Below are 19,676 nucleotides of genomic sequence, written 5' to 3'. Positions count from 1 at the left end.
AGATTGCGATTTTATTAATATTCAGTATGATTTTCAGTAAACTACTTTTTATTGTCTCTGTTCAATAGGAACTAACCTAGATGCTAGCTATAATAAATGCAAATTGCTACTGCATGCAACAGACTTGTGTTTTGAATGCCCCTGTTTAAAAAAAAAAAAAAATAAGGGTGTGGGAAATACATCCATTAATCCTGTGAATACCAAGTTTGCATTGTTTTCATGCAGCTAGCTAACTGTTCCTTTTTGCTGGGCAACTGAGAGATCTTCATCTGCACCACCAGCAATGTGATCTGTGGGGGAGGCTGGGACATGGGGGGGCCTTTCCCTGCTGTCGGTAAGGTAGGAGCTCCTCTCTCGTTCAAAGTGTCTATAGAATTGGGCAGGGTACCTTAAAAAAACATTATCCAGCATCTAGGCATGGATATTCATTGCTTATTTATACATTTATTTATTTTGTAGTAAAATAGTACCATTTGTTCTCACATAGACTAGTGTGTATGATCCATAAATACGTTGTAAAATATATCTGTAGCATGTAACAGAATCCTTTAGAATATTCTGTGAAAACTCATATTTTTAGTTGATAGCACTTTAAGAACATTTACATCCTTCATCTTGACATTTTTAAATAAAACATTTTTTGCCTACAGAAGTAAGTTTACAGCATCATCACAGTATTATAGCTTGTTTAAAAATACATAGAGCATCAATGGTAATTGCAAGCAAGCTGTATACTTGAGCAGGGTTTTTGTAATTTTACATGTTTTGTACTTTTTAAAACGATTACATATATTAGTGTTACATCCATCACTTTGTTAGAAAATATTACTTATATATGCTACTCACAATAGAGCTGTCATTTTTCTGTGACATATTACAGGCTATGAAAATAGAAACACACCATTGTATGGTTGCTTTAAAAATAATTACAAGCCTAGTTAAAAAAAGTGCGTTAGGCTTGCTCTTGGTAAGATAGGTTCCACTAACGTTGGATGTCTTTAATCCACTTGTGGTTGGAATGCCACTAGCACCTCTCAGCACTGAACGTTCAGTGAAAGAAAGCCTGACTGCCTGCCTGCTAGCAAATTTAGGGCTCGATCCTGCACGCTGTCTGCACGTACCCCTTGCTGAAGACACGGAGAGCTCTTCAGCCACAGACCTTCAGCACCAGGCTGCTACTCGCTGAACATCTGTGAATCTGATTTACTTAAGACTACAACTGGGTTTCCGAATCTGCAGACAGATGATTGGATCAGTGCAAGGCAACACAACATCAGTGATTTTTAGCAGCTGTGTTGGCAGCATTAACCAAAATCTGACCCTTTGCCTTCCACGGGCCTCTGGGTTTTCGAAAGGATGGGAGTACTAGATTTTAATTTATGTTTTCAGTAATATAATAGAGGTTAAAAATACATGATTGTGTTGGTTTTGCTTTGCACAAATGAGACTAAATATATAAATATATATAATAAAGCTGTAGGAAATCTCCAAACTGCTAACAACTCTTAGAAATGAGATAAAACAAGGATATAGTTGCTTGGAAATTTCATAGTTGCCATTCTTTTTATTATTTTCAGGTAATGCAAGAATATTTTGTGTTGGATTTTTTTATTTTTATGAAACAAGTCCAGGTGTGCTTTGAAAAATGCTCTTTTCGTGGTCTTTCTGGTACTCCTCTTGTGCTCTCTGCAGTTTTTTACCTCTCAGTTTCCACTTGTGAAAACAGTAGGTCACTAGGGATGTCATTACCAAAGAGAAAATAATAACCAGCACTATTATCAGTGCAATAGTGGATGAGAGGGACCCCTCTAGCTGCTTAGTTTCAGTGTCTCTTGTTGTGTTTAGTTTAGCAAAGTTCTCATACTCTGTTGAGGCCAGAAGCGTGGGTACAGGAGCTTCTTTGAACTTCGGCCTCATTGGGATTCAGTGGTTGTTCTCACTCGGTCAGAATTCCTGAAGAAGCAAGAGCTATGATTCCCTCGTCACCTGTGGCATTCGGAAGGCAGTTTTCTCCTCGGGTTTTCCAGACATCGATGAGGCTCACAAGTTTTGTTTGCCTTTGAAGCCAGGCAGTGTAGGAACGGCAGCACGTGTCGCCGAGCGCCCAGCACAGGTCATCTACAGCCAGAGCCGTGGAAGCCAGACGCTTACGTGCACTGTTGGCTGCTTTGCTGAGAGGTGTTTGGGGGAGAGGCTGCTTGGTTGACTGCCAGTTTGCAATTCTTTGTTTTCTTGAGCAGATAATTAAAGAAAATCACATCAATTTTCCAGTAACATTGTGGTGGCAGGGCTTATCCTCAGGCTTAAAAGAAAAACAAGCTCTGCAACAAGCGTAGTTTATGTCTTATGAATTCATTCAGTAAGAGGCTTTTTCTTCCCCCAGATATTCCCCAAAGAGTGTGAAATCAAAGGCAGATTTTTTTGCTGAGGGGCAGGCTTGGTTTTGCTAACATCATAGGCATTAACAAAATCAGCTACGAAACAGGAGCTCTCATGTTAATGATTTTTTTTAATTTTTCCCACTTCTTTGTTATTTGCCCTCGGACTTGGCTTGTCCAGGGAGGATTTTGGTTTGGGGTGTTTTGTCCTTGTTATACTGGAGTTTAGGAGATGTCCTCACTGATTGCAAAGCTGGAACCTGGAAAAATGACCTGGGTAAAAAATGGCATAGTGTTACTTAAGAGGTAAGCTCCCCTAAAGGCAGCGAGCTGTAATAATTCTGACAGCATTTCAAACACATTTAAGTCAGTTGGCTTTGATACACGCTGTGTGTGACGAATTCTAAAAAAATTACTCATATGAGCAGCTCGGGAGCTAAAAGAGCTGGGTTTGCATTATCTGCCCTGTGCCCCACGTTGCAGGTCTTGTCTTAGATTAAAACCCAGCGAGGAATACAGCTGGCCTGTTCTTACTGGTTTCTGCTTCCACTCAGGACAGTAGGATTTGGCCCCGGGTTATTTTAATTGGAGGAGCTGTAAGCACTTTCAAAGCTATTTATTTCAAATAACAGATTGCTCTAAACCCCCTCCACCCTACTCCCAAATGCTTTGAGGCCAAAATTAGGTTTCAAAGATCTTGCAGCATAACTGTTTGTTCAGAGATGCTCTGTTTGATAGGATGCAATTGTAATTCATCCTCTTTATAGAAATCTGTGGTTCATCCCACTCAGGCTAAGGTCTCTTTTACTAATTAGCAGCATTTTCAGCAGCACATTCTTGTTTGTAATAAAGACTGTTTACTATAAATTAGCATTCTGTTGATGTTAAAAGATGTAAATGAGCAGTTCTTGCCAGTTTGGAACAATATGTTCACATAGTCAAAAATAAATGTTGGTTTTAAAGAAAGTTTAAAAGCCAGATTTTACTGTAGTTTAAGACAAAAAAAAAAGTGTTTGTAAAGCTGATGGAAAGTTTTTCATGTAAGAAAACAAGTGCAACAAACCATAACTTTAATGAATATCTACATATTGTATTACTGGCAAGGGGTATATCAGGAGGTTATAGGCAATAGAATATTTTAGTACTACTTAGTTAGTTTGTTATGTATTGCAGCAGCTTTCTCAGGTAACCTGAAGAAAGAAACTTCAAGAAATGAGTTGAAGAAACTGAGTAAATGCCCTTGTGGTTTATGGAGTAGCTAAGTGTCCACCACCCACGTGAAAGTCCAGGAGGGTGAAATGTCTCAGCAGTAATGGAATTCAGATCTCGTCATACTTGCCTGAACCTGTATCTCATCTCATCTGTATCCACAGCTATCAGATTCCTACAGGGAAAATGTAAAATCGTTAGGCATCTGGTACTGGACAGCACTGTTCCAAAAACGCGAGTGGATGTTATTTGTAACTCAATTTCACTCTCAGCTCAGGTACACATTTTTCAGATAGCAACAAAAATGCTTTTAAAATCTAAATCTGCCAAGTGTTGCTTGTACTTAGCTGCATTTGGGAAGAAGGAGGCTGCTTTGATGGGCTTCAAAACAGATTGACTGAGGGTTCAGTTTGGTTTGGCTGTAGTCTACAGCAGAGCCACAATCAGTATCTGTTACCACTTCTTTTTAGTATGTTTTACTTTTAAGCCTCTTGAGGGCAAAGAATGCTTCACCCAGTCCTGATATTACTGCATTCTTATCCAGTGAGGGCTATGGTATCATCTCTGCAATAATGGTGTGGCGTGCTGTATTTGAAACAGAACAGCAGAAGGAAGAAAAGCTGAGCTTTCTAATCCACGCTGCACTTTGTATCGCTAATGCAAGGACCACAAGGGCTTGAGGAGAAGTTGAAAGAATTTGTGAATCAACAGCTGCTTGCACAAATATGTGCCAACAGCAAAGATTTGGTTATTACTACCATGGGAACCCCATCTGAGGACTGAAGGCTGCTAGGGAGAGCTGGGATCCACCTAACTAAGTGGGGCCAAAGCATCTTTGCCATAACACTGGCTAGCCTGGGGGGAGAACTTGAAACTAGGAACGAGATGGAAGTGAGATGGTGACCCCCAGGCAAGTGATAGCAGGCCAGGTTGGTGAGCAAAGGGTGCAGGGTGATGTGGGCCAGAGACTGAAAAGGGGATCTTCTTGGGTGTCTGCACACAGGGAGCAAGTGCCAGGAAAGCTTTATGGGAGAGGCTTTCAGCTTTTCTGGGAAATGAGCATGACTGGGTGCTGATCCAGAGGGTCTGGGTACTTGTGCATACAGCATGGAGGAGAAATGTGAGGACTGAGGTCTTTGTGAAGTTACAAGACGACGAGCTCAGTGCGTTCAGAGATGGCTTACATGACCAGGGTGCTGCCATGGATGGATACGAGGCCCTCAGGAATGTTAAATGCTGGTAAGGTCTTCCTAAATACTAGGAATCCTAAAGCTGGAGCCCCCGGAGCTGTGGCTGAGCATGTGTAAGGAGGCAGTGGAGAGCTTGTGGGTCAGGATTAGAAGGCAGATCACCGGGGTGGTGTTGTGTCTGCTGTATCTGTTGTGGGTGCCTGCTACAGACTGCCTGACAGGGAAAAAGCTCTTGCAGAGGCCTTCCTTGTGCAGGTGGAAGATTAATTTTGTTGAAAGGCATGGGTCTTTATGGGGGACTTTAAGCACTCTGGGTATCTGCTGGAGGAGCAACACAGCAAGCCACAAGCAGTCCAGGAGATTTTGGGGCTGTGTTCATGGTAACTGCCTGACACAGGTGATGCAGGAGCCAGTGAGGCTCTGCTGGACCTCATATTTGCGGACAAGGAAGAACTGATTGGGGGTGGTAAGGCTGGGGGCAGCCTTTGCTGTGGTGGCGATGAGGTGATGGAGTTTCAGTACCCTGAGAGGAGGGAGCAAGGCAAATAGCATGATCACGGCCTCGGTCTTCAGGAGAGCAGACTTTGGCCTGTTCGGGGACTTGCTCAGAAGATTCTGATGGAAGACGGTCTTTAAGAGAGAAGTCCAGGAGAGCTGGCTGACTTGCCAGGATCATTTCTTCCAGACTCAGAAACGGCCCATCCCAAAGTGCAAGGAATAAAGCGAAGACACGGGAGGCCTGTGTGGATGAGTAAGGAGCTCCCGACAAAGCTGGAACAGAAAAGGGGGCGTGCAAGTGGTAAAAGCAGAGAGGCGACTGTCTGAGCACGCAAGGGTTGGGTTAGGAAAGTCAAAACTCATCACAAGATGAATCTTGAAAAGAATGCAAATGGCAATGCCTCTTCTGCAGCAGAGAGGTTAGGACAGATGTGGACCTGCTCCTGCTGAATGGGCCAGGGGGCCTGGTGAGCAATGAAGAGGCACTCAGTGACTTCTGTGCTTCAGTCTGTGTGGGGAAGAGTCGCCCTCTGCCATCCCAGCCCCCCGAGACCAGCGGGAAAGTGTGGCACGGAGAGGACTTAGCTTTGGTATGGGAGTACTGAGTTAGGGAATGTTTAAACAAACAGCTGAACCTCGTGCCCAAATGTGCGTTGGGGGCCACCCAGCTGGAAAGCAGCTTTGCAGAAAAGGCCCTGGGGGGCCAGGTGGACGCCGAGTTGAACAAGAGCCAGCAGGGTGCTTTTGTAAAGGTCAGGGGCACCGTGGGCTGCATCGGGAGGAGCATCCTCAGCAGGTTGGGGAGGTGCTTAGACACTTCTACACAGCTCTGGAGAGACCACGGTAGTGGGAAATGTAATAGCGTAACTCAGATTGCAATGTCCTCCTGAGATCTCAGTTTCTGAGACAGAGGTGGACCTCTGGTACCGTGCTTCAATCTAGAGAAGACTTCCTATTATCCTTAATCGTTGTATTTACACACACGTACACAGAGTGCACGTTTCGAGTTTCCATCCACAGCGTCAACACGTTCTCGTGAGGAAACTTTCCATTAAAAAAACCCAAATGTTCTTCAATAGCTATGCCCTAATTTAATTCAAATAGATCGTAAATTATTCTTACATTATTGGGTTGTTTTTATGTGTGAGTCACAAGTCTTCAGTGTATTTTGTCTGAGCGTTAAGAACATGCAAACTAATATCTCAGGAATGTGCCTATTTAATTCCCATTAACATTTAATAACATATTAGAATGATTCAGGTATTTCCAAAAAAAATAAAAAGCTTTTTGTCCTGGAAGAAACTTATCATGAAAGTGTATTAAAATATCTGCAAGCTGAGTGCATGGTATGTACCCGTACCTAGAGATGGGCTTTGCTACCATGGCTCGTATTTTCATACCTTTCTGGTATAGCAAGCTAATATGTAAAGTGAAGTGTAAAATATGTAAAGTGAAGTACAAAGTATGGAAAGTGAAGTACCACTTGGCATAAGCTGTGAAGGCCAAAATCTGCTCCTTGTTTTGTAATGTTCTTGCGATGGCCGTTGTCTTTCCCCTTGTTTTCCGAGTTTGATCTCTGAAAGTTTCATGCAATTTACATGAGAGAAACAAAGGAAATTACAGGGACAAATTGATCTCAAAGATTAATTCCGGTTACTGGCTATCAAATGCTGAATTGCTGAAAAGAGAGATGAATGTGGATCAACAGCCTTTTTTGATTTCACTGAGCCTCCTACCATTTTACATGGGCAAAACTTGTCTCTGTTTGATAGCGACTTAGTAATTAATAATACTACTATTTGTGTTATATAAAAAAGAATACTGACAACTTATATTGAATCCTTAAATAAAATCAAGATACTGGGTTGGAAAGCCAGGCTTATGTGGAGTTTTAGTTGCCAGTGCTTTTTTCTGTTAGGATAACTGTTTTCTGATTCTTTGTTGCAGCTGAAGGAAGGACTGAGCTCTGTGAACGTCCAAAATTTTCAGCTTCGTTGGAAGGATGAGGGCCAGAAATTACAGGTGAGGTGCTGTGGTTTTGGTGTTTTAATAGGAAGCCGATTGTACATACCTAACCTTTAGGTTAACTCAGACTTCTTGTCTGTGACTTTCTGGTTTCTTTCCTTGAGGGAGAAAGGTTGACAAGCACATCTAAACCAGTAGTGAGCAAGGAAATTTTATGATACTGTTCTCAAATGAACATAAAAACATCTTTTTAAAGATCCCTGGCATAAAACTATAAACCTGCTCCTTGTGAATTAATATTAAAAATCTCTGATTCCAGTAGGAGAATCTTTGGTTGCTGTCTTGCGTGTATCTCTTTCAAGTACTCATGCATACACACACACTGCGTTTTCAAATCAAATGCTGAATTCCTTCTAGCGTTTATATCATCTTTAATATGTATTGGCTTTCTAATGTAGTTTCAGGCTTTCTTTCTTTCTGCCTTCAGCTTGCTTGTAAATTTTTCTGCTGCCTTTCAAAGTGTGTTTTCTGTTTTTTATTGCATTACAGAAGAATGTGCCTCTTTTCTCCCGATTTGCATCTTTTTGATGTGAAAACATTTGTATGAAATGTATCATGTTCTAAACCTGATATGTAAATGATTCTTTTCTCTTCCTCCAGAGCTAGTGTAGCAAGACATCTACTAATACACTTGTGCACAAAATTGGAGATGAAAGTCAGAGTGGGAGTGAGAGCAAATGAAAGTGGGGACAAGGAGGGAGGGAGGAACGGGAGAAGGATAGAAGGGAGGAAGGACTTCAAGAAGCACACAAGTAGCAAGTCTGAAATATCTCACTGTTTCTTTACTGCATCTTCTAGAAACTCTTGTGTAAAAACCAAGGGCCAGATTTTATGGGTGTTTTAAATATGTATGTAAGTCCACCATAGCCATTTTCAAAACGCCTATGTATACTGGTACACATCTGTCTATCTCTGGGTGCTCAAAACACGTTTGGAAATCCTGAGCTTTCAAGTCTGCAAAGTGCTGCTCAGCTTTCAGCTGAGAGCCAGCTAGGCTTCGTACTTCCCAGTAGGTTCTGTGTCCTTGAGGGTATGGGCTTAAAGAATAAACCTTGGGTCGGTAAAGCACAGCAGCCCACTGTGGGTATGGTTGTAATGTGTAACCAGATTCGTAGGTGTTAAACACCACAGAGTTATTGGAGAGATCCTAAAATGAAAGGACCCGGCTTCTGGCTTTGTCTTCCTTCTTAATCTAAAATCAAAATCCAAAACTGATCTAGACTAAATTTTATACTTAATCATTCCTTAGGAACTTAATTTGCATAATACCCTTGCTATGATATAACAGGCAACTTAAATGCAGATTTAAGCAAGTCAATTAGTCTTTTAATTAAGGCTGTAAAATTCTGCCCTAGTCTCTCAAAATGCTTTACCCTATTTATATCCTGGTGAGCAAAAAAACTCTGCTTTTAGTTGTTCAGCCTGTTCTGTCTGCATTATACTCTGGAAATACAATGTGAGTGTTCCTGACTGTCTGATGGCTTCGTTTTGAGGTTTCCCCCTCCCTGATTCAGGAGGAAGGAAAGGCTGCAAGTTTTGGAAGCGCTTGCAAAACCTCATTCCAGCATTGATTGGATCTGTAAGTCAACAGAAGATTTAATTAAGGAACGATATCCGTTGGGATCCTGATTGTCCTTAAAGCAGTGATAGTCTCGGATAACTTTGAGGGACAGACTGGGCATGACAAAAGAAGTGACCTTAGGCCAGATCCTGATACCCCCTTACCTCTGCACTGAGGGATGCTGAGCAAACAGCCTCCATGGATCCAGGTGGAACTTGCAGGCTGTGAGCACTACTCAGGACGTTTGCTTTTCAGTTATTTCAGAATAACTGCTGTGGGCAGGTGTCTCTGCTTAATGTGGGCTGGGACTGAATTTATATTCATTATTTACATACTATTTGCCTGGGCCTATATGAACCTGTATGGAGCTACTTCTGGTGTGTGTTTTTTTTTCTTTTTCTCAAGGTTTTAATTTTAATTAAGTCATTGCTGAAGTGTAGGGTAATTGTAGCAACAAACCTGTTGTGTTGTAGACTTAAACTCTCTGAAACTGATATTTATCCCACTGATTTTATTGGTGCCTTCTCGTGATAGTGTAAGATGCTCATTTGGTATAGCTGTGATTTGATAAGTGCCAGCAGTTTTTCAGGTTTGATTGCAGCCTTCTTAAAACTGCATGTTTTGGTAAGCACTGGGTTTTGTGTGTGCAAAGTCCAAATCCTTCCAGATGCTGCTGATACCTGTTACCAGGAAGAAACTGCAAGTAAATCTTGTAGACTGAATGCTTGACAAATTCTCTCCTCAAATCAATGCTAGCAAAATGTACCTGTGATACATATTTTAGCTGCTGCGTCTATATAGTGGTGTAAAGAAAGTTTATCATCGTGATCAATGAAATCCTAGCATACCATTTTTAGGGTAGCTTTGAAACTGTGCATTAAATGCTCCCAATGGACATGCTGGCTGAGGCTTAGGAATGCTGTAATAAAACACATTGGGAAGAGATGCAGTCTTACTTCTTTCAGGTGCGTGTAGCTGGGGCAGGGGTTGGAGTTCTGTTTTTTTCCCTCTTGAATTTGGGAAACAGTGCTTGCTGTATCATGGGGCTGTTCTCTAAACAGTTGAACAGATCTGTTCCTTCGTGAGGTTCACTTAGAAACAGTTTTTTAAAATGCAGTGAAGCCTATGTTGAATTTTTTTTTTCAAAGCAGCACTCAATATACCTCTTTTCGGAGGATGGATTTTGCAGATAAGCCACCCTTTGTTTTTCCTAATAGAGAAGGCAATCTTACAGCAAAGCTGAAAAGTGTATCCTATAAAATAGGGATTCTTTTTTTCCATTTGAAATTTATTTCATGGTTAACTTTTTGCTAATTTAGTTCATGTTCATTTCTTTCGCACAACATTCTCCCCTGCTCTTCCCACACTCCTTTCAAAATCAGGGGCAATTACAGCCTGTGATTGCAGAGGCAGGCTGTAAATTCTTCCATTAGTCTATATTTTAAATGTTACTCTGGGAAAACACAAATCCCGAGGTACAAACAATTCCCTAGCCTCCACTGGTACATTAAATTCACTCAGTGTTTTTTAATTTTTGTCTGTTTCCAGGGCCACTTTGTCATAATGCTCTGTATTACATTTTTGGGGTCACAGGTACTCACCAGTCGAGCTCCAAGTGGATTGTTTAATTGTTCTCTTGAGTTACAGGGTAAATGAAAACTTGAAAGCAGTTTAGAGCTGAATTAAAATGAACAGAACAAAATCCTAAGAAGCTTCATAAAATAAGATTTTAAGACAATCAGTGGCTCTTTCATTACATTCTCATTTGCTTTGCAGGTGAAGGAAGGTTCTGATTCTGGGCTAATTGGCTATAAAAGGGGGATGAACAAAAGACGTCTGCTTTTTTATCCCCCTCCCGCCTCCTTTTTTAATCTTTCTTCTTTTTTTCTCTTTCCCTACTGCTAGTAAGGGATGTAATTATGGATGGGACGCTTAGCAGCCTTTGTCTTGGATCTGAAATCTGCCAAGATTGAAACTCCCACAGGGATAGCTTGTTTTTTTTTTTTTTTTTTTTTAAACATGTCAAGGAGCAGAAGATTGCCTGAACATTCAAGTGCTCATCCAACTCAGTTAAAAAGGAAACTCTTCTCCTTCCAGCCAGTATGTCTGTTCTTGATGAATAGTCACAGTCTAGGACTACAATACCTTCAGTACGCAGGGAATTTCATCTTTAAAATTGTGCAAGAAAAATACGAAGTTAAAAGGTGGGAGGGAGCAGAGAGGGATGGACGGTGGAGTGATGAATGTCATTTTAGATGCAGCTACTTCGTACAGTTCTGGACTAAGATCCCATTTATTTCCCCCCAGCATGGACTGGGACAGCGTTTGTCAAATCTGGGAGTTGTAGGTAAGCAGTGAGCACCCCTCCTGCTCCCTGCCCTCTTCTCCCCTCTGACAGAATTAAAGCACGGGGACCTCTGGGGGTAACGAGCCGGTGTGCAGTGAGCTGGTCCCTGCACTGAGGCTAGAGGAGCAGGGGGGGAGAAAGGAAGGGAGACTTTTCTTCGGTCATTCAGCACTTACTAGTGAGGACTGACTTTCCTTTCAGCTTGAAATCACAACCCAGACAGGGGAGAAGTTGTGTGAAATGCAGCTGAGAGGAGTTAATGCACCAGAGAGCGGTGGGTGCACGGCTTGAGCCGTGGCTGGAAGGGGATGCAGGGGGCGCGGAGGGGCACCCCAGGGTGAGCTGCACCCACCAGGTACGAGCACGGAGGGGGTGGGGGGCTCCTGTTTGTGCACCAGGGAGCCGAGTGCCATGGGTGGCTGAGGGGGAGGCTTGGTGTGTGTGCAGGGGAGCGGGAGGCGATGAATGGGAAAGGCTGAGGGCTACCTGCAGCCCCCCGAGGGACAGGGAGGAAGATGCACAGCGAGAGGAGCGCGTGCATAGGGGAGCTGGGGTGCCCAAGCGAGCACCTTTGGTGGCCCTGTGGGGAGTGACGTGTGCTGCCTCCTGCTTGGACAACTGCTGGGAGCAGGGGAGAGCTGCACGAGTGGCCCCCGGCCAGGCTGGGGCTCCTGGCTTGGGGGACAGCCAGATGGGTGGCATGGTCCTGGGCACCGCGCCGGGCACCCAGCAGGTGCTGTGCTGTGCCCGGTGGGAGGCTGCGGAGGGCTGGAGCAGGATGAGCTGTGCCCGGCGAGGCACCTGCATGCCCAGCCAGGCAGAGGGCAGGTCTGCAGCAGGCGCCTTCAGATGCTGGGGCTTTATTTTTTAATTATTTTTTTTTTGCTGCTGCGCTTTGCGCCCCGTGCTGGGAAAAGCAGCTTCATTGGGAAGGCGGCTCGTTAGGTGGATTCCCTCAGCAAGAGGCTCATGCCTTTGGCATAACAGGGAAGGAAAGGAGGCTTTTGACTGTCTATTAAAAATAAATATAAAGAATTGCGACTGCTGCCCCTTCCCTCCCTCCTCCTCCTCCCGACGAGGCTCCGGTTCCGCACAAAGGATTCATCACAGCCATGCAGCACTCACCTTCTCCGGCCACATCGTCCTCGGCCCGCTGGGCTCCTCTTAAAAAAGGGGGAGCGAGCAGGGGCTGGCAAGGCTGGGAGCCCCTGCTGAAGGCTGGCATGGAGGTAGCCCGCACCCCGGCTAAGTGGTCAGCCTCATCGCCCTCCGTCCTGAAGGCAGCCGGTGCCGAGCGGGCGCCTGGGCTGTGCTGCAGATGTGGGGAGGGTGGGACGGCTCCGCGCACCCGCTGCCTCAGCAGCACTCGCTGCTCCCAGCCAAATTTTTCAACTTTATTTAGGGGGAAGAAAGGATCACATGGGGAGGCTCACCGAGCTGGGAGGAGCGTGGCGGTGCAGAATCAGGTCACTCGCATAAAAACCCGGGAGTTAGTCACAGGCACAAAGATTAATAGTGTTAGCATAATCCAGGCAGAAAAAGCAGGCTGAGACAAAGACGAGAGGTGCTTATGGGATTTAAACGCTTCTGTTTTGCTCCCTTCTCTGTGTCATTAAGCAGGGTAATCTCTTGGTCCTTTTATCAGGTGAGTTTTCCTAATTGAGTAAGAAATAGAGCAGAATATAAAAGAAATCTTTTTGGCTTCCAAATGATTTTGAGCACGTTCCTCTTGGCTGTCAATCTGGTGTTTTCACAGGCTTTTTTTTTTTTTTTAATACCTCAAATGCTTGGTTTGTCTCTACCCTGCTGTGCTGTATCGATTTAGTCCTGATAAATAGATGCTACGGACCCATTCCAAAACACCCTCGTGCCCACATAAAACAACCTAGGGTTGGATAATGATTTCTGACTCCAAGCTTTATTTTCTATCTCTAGCTCAGACAAAGGCAGGAAGGCTGCTGCCTGATCCCATATTGTCCCACTGGCTGAGAATGAAGTTTCTGCAGCGCCTTTTTCTGATCTGCCTGTCATTCATTAATAGATGGCAAAGCTCCCGACAGGAGCAGAGGTAAAACAAAAGCTGTCCCCCGGTGCCGAATTGCTGCTCGCTGCCAGGACCGCAGCAGGAAGAATCATGCGACTTTCAGTACCTTTGTTTCTCTAATTATCAGTTGCACATTCAAAAAGCCCGTGATGGATTCAGGTTATTTAGAGGCCAAAACTCAAACGTGGGTTCCTAACTGTGGTTACGGAAAGACGTCTCTATCTTGTGAAGAAGTGGGCCTGACTTTTATAGGTGCTAAGCAACTGTTCTTCTGCATTCCCATCTGCCTTTACGTCACATCCCACCCTCTGCCACCTTCCTCGTTGTCCACGCTTTTTAAAAGGCATTAACTTGGGAAAGTAGGCTGCCTTGTTCTTTGCTTGCAGAAGCATCCTGCCCAAAAGAAGCTGGTCGTGTGATACCAGACAAAGGGAAAAGCAGTAGCCAGGTGGGTTGCCACTGTGAAGGCACGACGCCCAACGTGTCCACTTACCATAGAGCTACAGGAGAGCTGGTCTGCTGCGCACCCAGAAATGACTGTCATCTAACGAGTGGCACCTGCCTACAGAGTAGGTATCCTTCCTCCAGTCTGCAGAAAAAAAAAATCAGCCAGCTTTGGCATTTAAAGGCTGAAACAGGCAAAATGTTGATTCCTGGCAAGGTAATGAAGGGCTCAGTGCAGCCCGTAGGAGCCTCTGGACTGGAGGTGATATCCTTCAGGATACCACACCAAGAAAAGCAGCCTCATGTCGGCATAAATCAAACTATGGAGCTCTGAATTCTGTGGTGTGCAGCGCAGTTCCCTGCTGTGTTAGCCTTAGGGTGCAGCTGAGGCTCCTTGCTCCCATTTCCCATGCCCTGCCTGCTTATTGGGGGTCTCTTAAAGGAATTGGGGGAGTGCAGCTGCTGAGACTGGAGGAGAGAAGAATTGCAGTTGGTTCCTTTATAGGGCAAATCAATGGAGTGGAAGAAAAAGCACTTTACATCTTTACTACGATATAGATGTACTGAAAACGCAGCTTGAAACTGTCCCTGTGCTTTAAATTCAAAAATGGTGTATTTCTGAGCTAGTCTTGCAGAGAACCTGGGTTTTATTACCTGGAGATTGACCTCTGTGTATAATTTTCATTTCAGGTGGACAGACAATTGCTTTTCAACAGAGTTGTCATCCATTCTCTAAGGGTAGCTAGAGATATTTCCTTTGGTTTTATCCTTTAATAATTTCTCTGTTTTGCCAGATAGCAATGAAAAATATGAAAACATGCCTAACAGGCTTCTACAGGTCTGGTTAGTCCTTATTTATATTTTCATCCCCCCAGTTATTTTTTTCTTACTGACTGAAGTTTTCTCTCATGTGTTTTAGAAAGCTTCCTTTTTTATTTCTTTTTTACACACAGCTTCTTAGCGAATATCTTATGTCAGCTGGGAAAGCTATATATAAAATGTGTATGTAAACGTACACAGAGCTTTCTCTCTCTCACATATACATATATATGCATGCACAGTCAATCAATATATATATATATAGATATATATATGCAAAGCCCAGGCAATACAAATTTCTACCACTTTGTATTAGTGCAAAGGTATCTTTTTCCTCTATTTTTATTTATGTTTAACTTTCCCCAATATTTTTGCCTAGGAACTCATAAGTAAGCCAGTATGGAATGTCTGAAAATGGTCCTATATATTTTAATGCTATATCAGGTCTTTTTTTCAGCTACTGGTCCTTAATCCTGTATGTCTCATAGACTGAGATTTCTCACGCTGTCAGATTTAGCACTTCCTGAATCTTTTCAGCTTCAAGGCTTGGAACTGGTCAGAAGCTGTATCAGACATTATGAAGGCTGTAGCTCTGTCAGAGGGTTATTGACCAAGTACAAGACCAGTATTTATGTGGTATAGCTCTGTCTCCTCCAGGAAAACATATTTTCCAGGAAATCAGTGGTTCAGTAAATGCTTCATGTCGTGGTTAGGCCCACAGATCCAAGTCAGCAGTGACATATAAACACCCAGCTCCCGCTGAGTTCAATAGGACTTAGGCCGAAGTATCTCTGTGCTTCTGTATCTCTTGACAGTAAATGCTATTGGAGATTCAGCGGAGCCATCAGAAAGGCCACAAAATATTCTGACGGTAATTGAAGGGATAGGAGCAAAATGAACGTTTGTAACTCCTTGAGAACTTCTTCAAGCTTTGAAAAATGGCCCAAAGCTTCTCCCCCAGTCTGCAGTGCAATGCTCCTTATTCATCATTGCAAAGTCTCTGATGGCCCAGTCGGATTGTTGACATTTCCGTCGCTGCTTCTATTTTAAATGTTATAATTAGTAATTTTTCATGCTTCCGGATTGTCCTTTCTCTTAGAAATTTAAACTACAGTGATAAATTGAAGCACATCAGATACCAACATAATGTAGGTACCTGATACAAAGAGATTACTCCCAAGGTAATGTTTTCTCTCTTCCTACCTCCAATGCTTATATTGTTGTCAAAGATCTCATTGTGGAGAGATTGAAATAAGACCATTACATGTAATAGGTCACCGTTTCACCTTGATGCAGTGAGAACGGATTTAGAGCTGAGCAGGCAGACATTTAAAATTTTTATATTTATTATATGTATATTATTACAAGCAAAATTTCTCATTGAAGCCAGGCCATCAAATTCCTCTTCGTCTGATCAAGTTATAAACATTGACTGTAGTGGAAGAGCAAAGAGCAAAATTTATTACCAAACATAATGAAATGAATCTGCATTATGCAAAAAGTCTCGGTGCTTGTATCCAGTGCTTTCTTTTCATCAGTCCGAACTTGGAAGTTTGATTTTATGAGGAGAGATAAAAATTTATTTAAAACCTCAGTTAACAGGCTGTTTCCTGGATGAGCACGTAACGTAAAAATGGCATACCACGGTAAAGCTGAGGAAGTAAATTAGGAATTCCTAATTAATCGGTACCATTTTTGGAGGGTAGGGAGAAATGCAGTGACATTGGAAGGCATCGCAGATGGTATTATCGGAAGGAAATGATTCTGTGTGTAGCATGTTCTGTAGAACTGGTTGGTGCAAACTTCCACTAAGGTTGAAAGCCTCAAAGGATTTCAGTGAAAGTGTCAATGGTAACGTGGTAATGAGAGCATCCATAATTACAGGAATTTTTGTTGTGGCCTCCATTTGTAAGGTGCACGCTGCTTTGCAACTGGAAAGAGCAAAGTCCCTTTTGGGCAGGTTTCCTGTTCTGGCTTTTCTCTGTAAGCGTGAAAGCATTTTTAAAAGCATCTGGAACCAACCAGTGTCAGGACACTGGGCTACACAGACACGTTTGATCTGTGCTGTGATTTTAGTTTTCTTACCGTGAAGCAGTTCTGGACTGTCCTCACATTTCATGTCTACTAGGTGAGGAATAACTTTGGGTTTGGCAACAGCAGTATAAATCTAGGATTTGCCAGTGAGGTCAGCTCCTGCATATAGTCCTGGCCTAGCAGGTAAAGAGCCAACACATTTCTTCTACAGGATCAAAACTCTCCTGCAAACGGCTTGAATCACATAGGACTGTTCTGGAAGTGTGCAATACAATAAGCACACTCTGATGCACGCAGGATAGGTACATCTTTTCTCCCTCTGCTGTACTGCAAAGGTCAGAACTGTTAAAGAAGCTGTCGTGATCTTTGAAATGACTTGGAGAAATCCCAGAATAGATCTCTACCTTGTCACTTCTTGGATTTTCTTTTGTTGCCTGTCTTGCCTCCTGTGGAGTGCCGGTTAAATTTAACCACCAGCCGTGTCTCTGGACAATACCTCCCAGTCGTGAAGTAGAGGCTTGCTCTCGTCAGTGGACTTCTGTGTGCTATACATATCCCTCCCGTGTTTTGTTTCTTCTCCAGCTCCGCCTCTCTTTTAAAATGGAAATAGAGAAGCTTTCAGAGTATGAGAAGGCCGTGCTCAGCACTGGGCAGACCGAGGCTAACAGTCTTTTTCCTTCTCTTTCAGTAGGAGACCAGCAGCAGCTGCCCCCCACTGACGTTGCCTGGAAGCCCAGCCGGGAGGCATTGTGGCCCGGCTCTTCTGCAGGACTGCAGGAAAAGGGAGTTTGGTCAACTCCACATCTCCGTCTCTTTATCTTGCTTCTACCCACCCATCTATTTGGAAACGTTTTGTCTTAATTAACAGAGGAGGAGCTTGTTGTATCTCTGGGACAGTCTCTAGAGGAAGGAGCTGTGCACTGATGGGTTTAGTGGTTGTTCTGATTGCACCAGCTTGAGAGGAGCCCGGAGTTAGAATGCTCAAACCACTTTAATTCTCCTCTGCTTCTGGAGAGCAGCTGTGTGTTTGTATTCTGGTGTTCCTTGCATCATTTCTTTTGAAGGCTGAACTAGCTGTACCTGCTATTTGCTTCTACCCACAGCAACCCATGCCACCCTCCCAGCACATTTTCTCTTATGCCTCGGGGGCAGTCTGCAAACAGAAACTCCGTGTTTTCTGCTTCCTGTGCATCCGTCTCTGTCCTCCCTTCCCATGCCAAGCAATCTGTATGCCTTCCCTTAGCACTTGACTAATTATCGGTTAACTCTTCTGTTCCTGAGCTTTCCTCAAGCTTTTTGCTTCAGCTCTGCTTTTCAGTTGCAATTGGTCGGTAGCAGTTTGCCAAACGTAACGCTGTCAGCTGTCCATGTCTCCAGCTTTTTTGGTCTTTCCTTCTAAGGTATTGGTGCTTCTAGTCCTGAAGGGTGGAACTGAAAGCTGACAGTGGTAACGTTTGTCAACATTTTTTTTTCCCCCTCTATTAAAATTTATGCATGTTTGGCCAAGTTACACACACTAGCACAGTGCAGACAGTGAGTTGTTCTAAAAAGTTATCGCTAGCCTGTGAGGATCAATAGGCTGGTGTCCTACATCTTATGGCAAACAGCCTCCTTCCGAGGGCAGCTGCAGGGGGAAGCCTGGTTTAGTCACTCTGAATTGACCGTAGAGGAACCAGCTCTCTCTGTGGGCAGCAACAGGAAGGTCAGGAAACTCGGTTTTCTAGAGCAACGTAGAAGCCTTGTGGACAGCCTGCCCTTGTGGACAGCTTCCACCTGCACTGCTTATTCTCTTCATAACCACGTCGCTGAGTCTCACTGTTAACACAGTTAAATGCAGTCTTGGAAAACTCGATTTAATTTCCGCCTTTACTACTGAGATTCTAATGCCAAGTTGCTGAAAATGAGATCTTTGTGAAGTGTTCATTAGCTGCGTGTTCCCCATTTTCCGGATACTCAATTTAAGGTGATATCTGATTTGCAGTAGATCTGCATACTTAGGTCTTCAGCTGGAACTGAGGTTTCTGCATTTAAAGCACCATATAATGTTAAGCATGCTACAAAAAGAATGCTCTCATTTTCCAAATTGGATATCCACATTAATGAATGCTTTTACAACACAGAAACTTTCTAATCGCTTTTTCAACAGTGTATCCAGATCAAATGGAAGCGTTGGGACAATAAATTAATCAAAAATGTATTACTAATGTGTACCTTTAGAAAAGCCATTAATACATTTATCATGTGCTCTCAGAGTAGAGTTGGAGTTTGGTGAAACAAAGTGGGTTAAACTAAGCAGAGATGAAATGATCTTGTTCTATAATAAAGCATTCAATCAGGGAGCTGTTCAACTGTTTCTGAGTAACCCCCTGTGGAGGCAAGCCATCAGAAATGGGCTACGCGCTAAACAACGAGAAGAAAACAAATTCTGAAAAGCTGCTCATTAACTGAGAATCATCCACCCTTCACACTGAATGAGGCAAGGGTCCCGTGGAAAAAATAATGTGGTCATGTAAGTGAAGGCAGCAGCGCACTGCATAATGCAAGAGATTCAAATGAAGGTTGTGTTGGCAATTTTAATTCTGCAATTTCTTAACTTTTGTCTATTTGACTTAGCATTCTCTATAATGCTCTTTTAACTTGGAATATTGTGTGTAATATATATAAATGTTGTTTTTAAATAAAACTGGTTTGTCTCCAAGGCATGTCATTTTCACACTGCCTGCTGTCACCATTTCTAAAGGAGAAGCAGCTGGTGTGCTAAAAGAAGTTATGGACTTTGAAATCCTGCAAGGTTAGGAACTGAGTGGTTGGAGGGAGATATTTACAGAAGATGTCATCTTTTTTGGTCTGCTAGATTACTCCCACTGTTTTCTCCATTGTGTTTAATGGAGCAAAGTGTAAACATTTGCTGTGGGGTGTTTTGTGTCCATAGTCTGTGATTAACCCTAATAGGAGCTTGGTGGGGTTCCATGGTTGTGGTTTCTCTGTCCAGTGTTCTCGGTTCATAAACAGAAATTTGGGGTTCTTCTTAACTGTCAGCTGCAAGCTCAGTGTGGCCTCTGAGAACCAAACAGCTCTGCTGGCTCAAATGTTAGCACCAGGAAAGATTCTGTAACCTGAATGTGGT

The 19,676-nt window shown here is 43.3% G+C and overlaps 1 protein-coding gene and 1 long non-coding RNA gene across 7 annotated transcripts in view; one reads left to right on the top strand and one right to left on the bottom strand.

Annotated features, from left to right (window-relative positions):
• LOC311443763 (uncharacterized protein C8orf48) overlaps window positions 1-19,247 on the top strand; it is a 37,661-nt gene extending 18,414 nt beyond the window's left edge. For 3 of the 6 annotated variants that reach the window (XM_084534202.1, XM_084534210.1, XM_084534203.1), the window contains 2 exons: window positions 7,223-7,297; window positions 17,238-19,247. In XM_084534202.1, the coding sequence (XP_084390328.1) occupies window positions 7,223-7,281 (59 nt within the window). In that variant the 3' untranslated portion in view covers window positions 7,282-7,297; window positions 17,238-19,247. Of the gene's footprint in view, window positions 1-225; window positions 340-7,222; window positions 7,298-17,237 lie in introns of all 6 variants that reach the window. The other 3 variants (XR_014697487.1, XR_014697488.1, XM_084534211.1) reach the window with 3 other exon arrangements.
• LOC311443765 lies at window positions 425-12,600 on the bottom strand. Its single transcript, XR_014697489.1, has 3 exons — window positions 12,334-12,600; window positions 3,718-3,762; window positions 425-2,651 (listed from the first exon to the last, which is right to left on the bottom strand). It is a non-coding gene; the product is annotated as an uncharacterized lncRNA (long non-coding RNA).
• Window positions 19,248-19,676: the final 429 nt, after the last annotated feature.

Source organism: Aythya ferina, assembly GCF_964211825.1.
Source record: "Aythya ferina genome assembly, chromosome: 13".
Classification (NCBI taxonomy): domain Eukaryota; kingdom Metazoa; phylum Chordata; class Aves; order Anseriformes; family Anatidae; genus Aythya; species Aythya ferina.
Note: the sequence above shows the minus strand (reverse complement) of the source record. Positions and strands in the feature narration are given on the sequence as shown.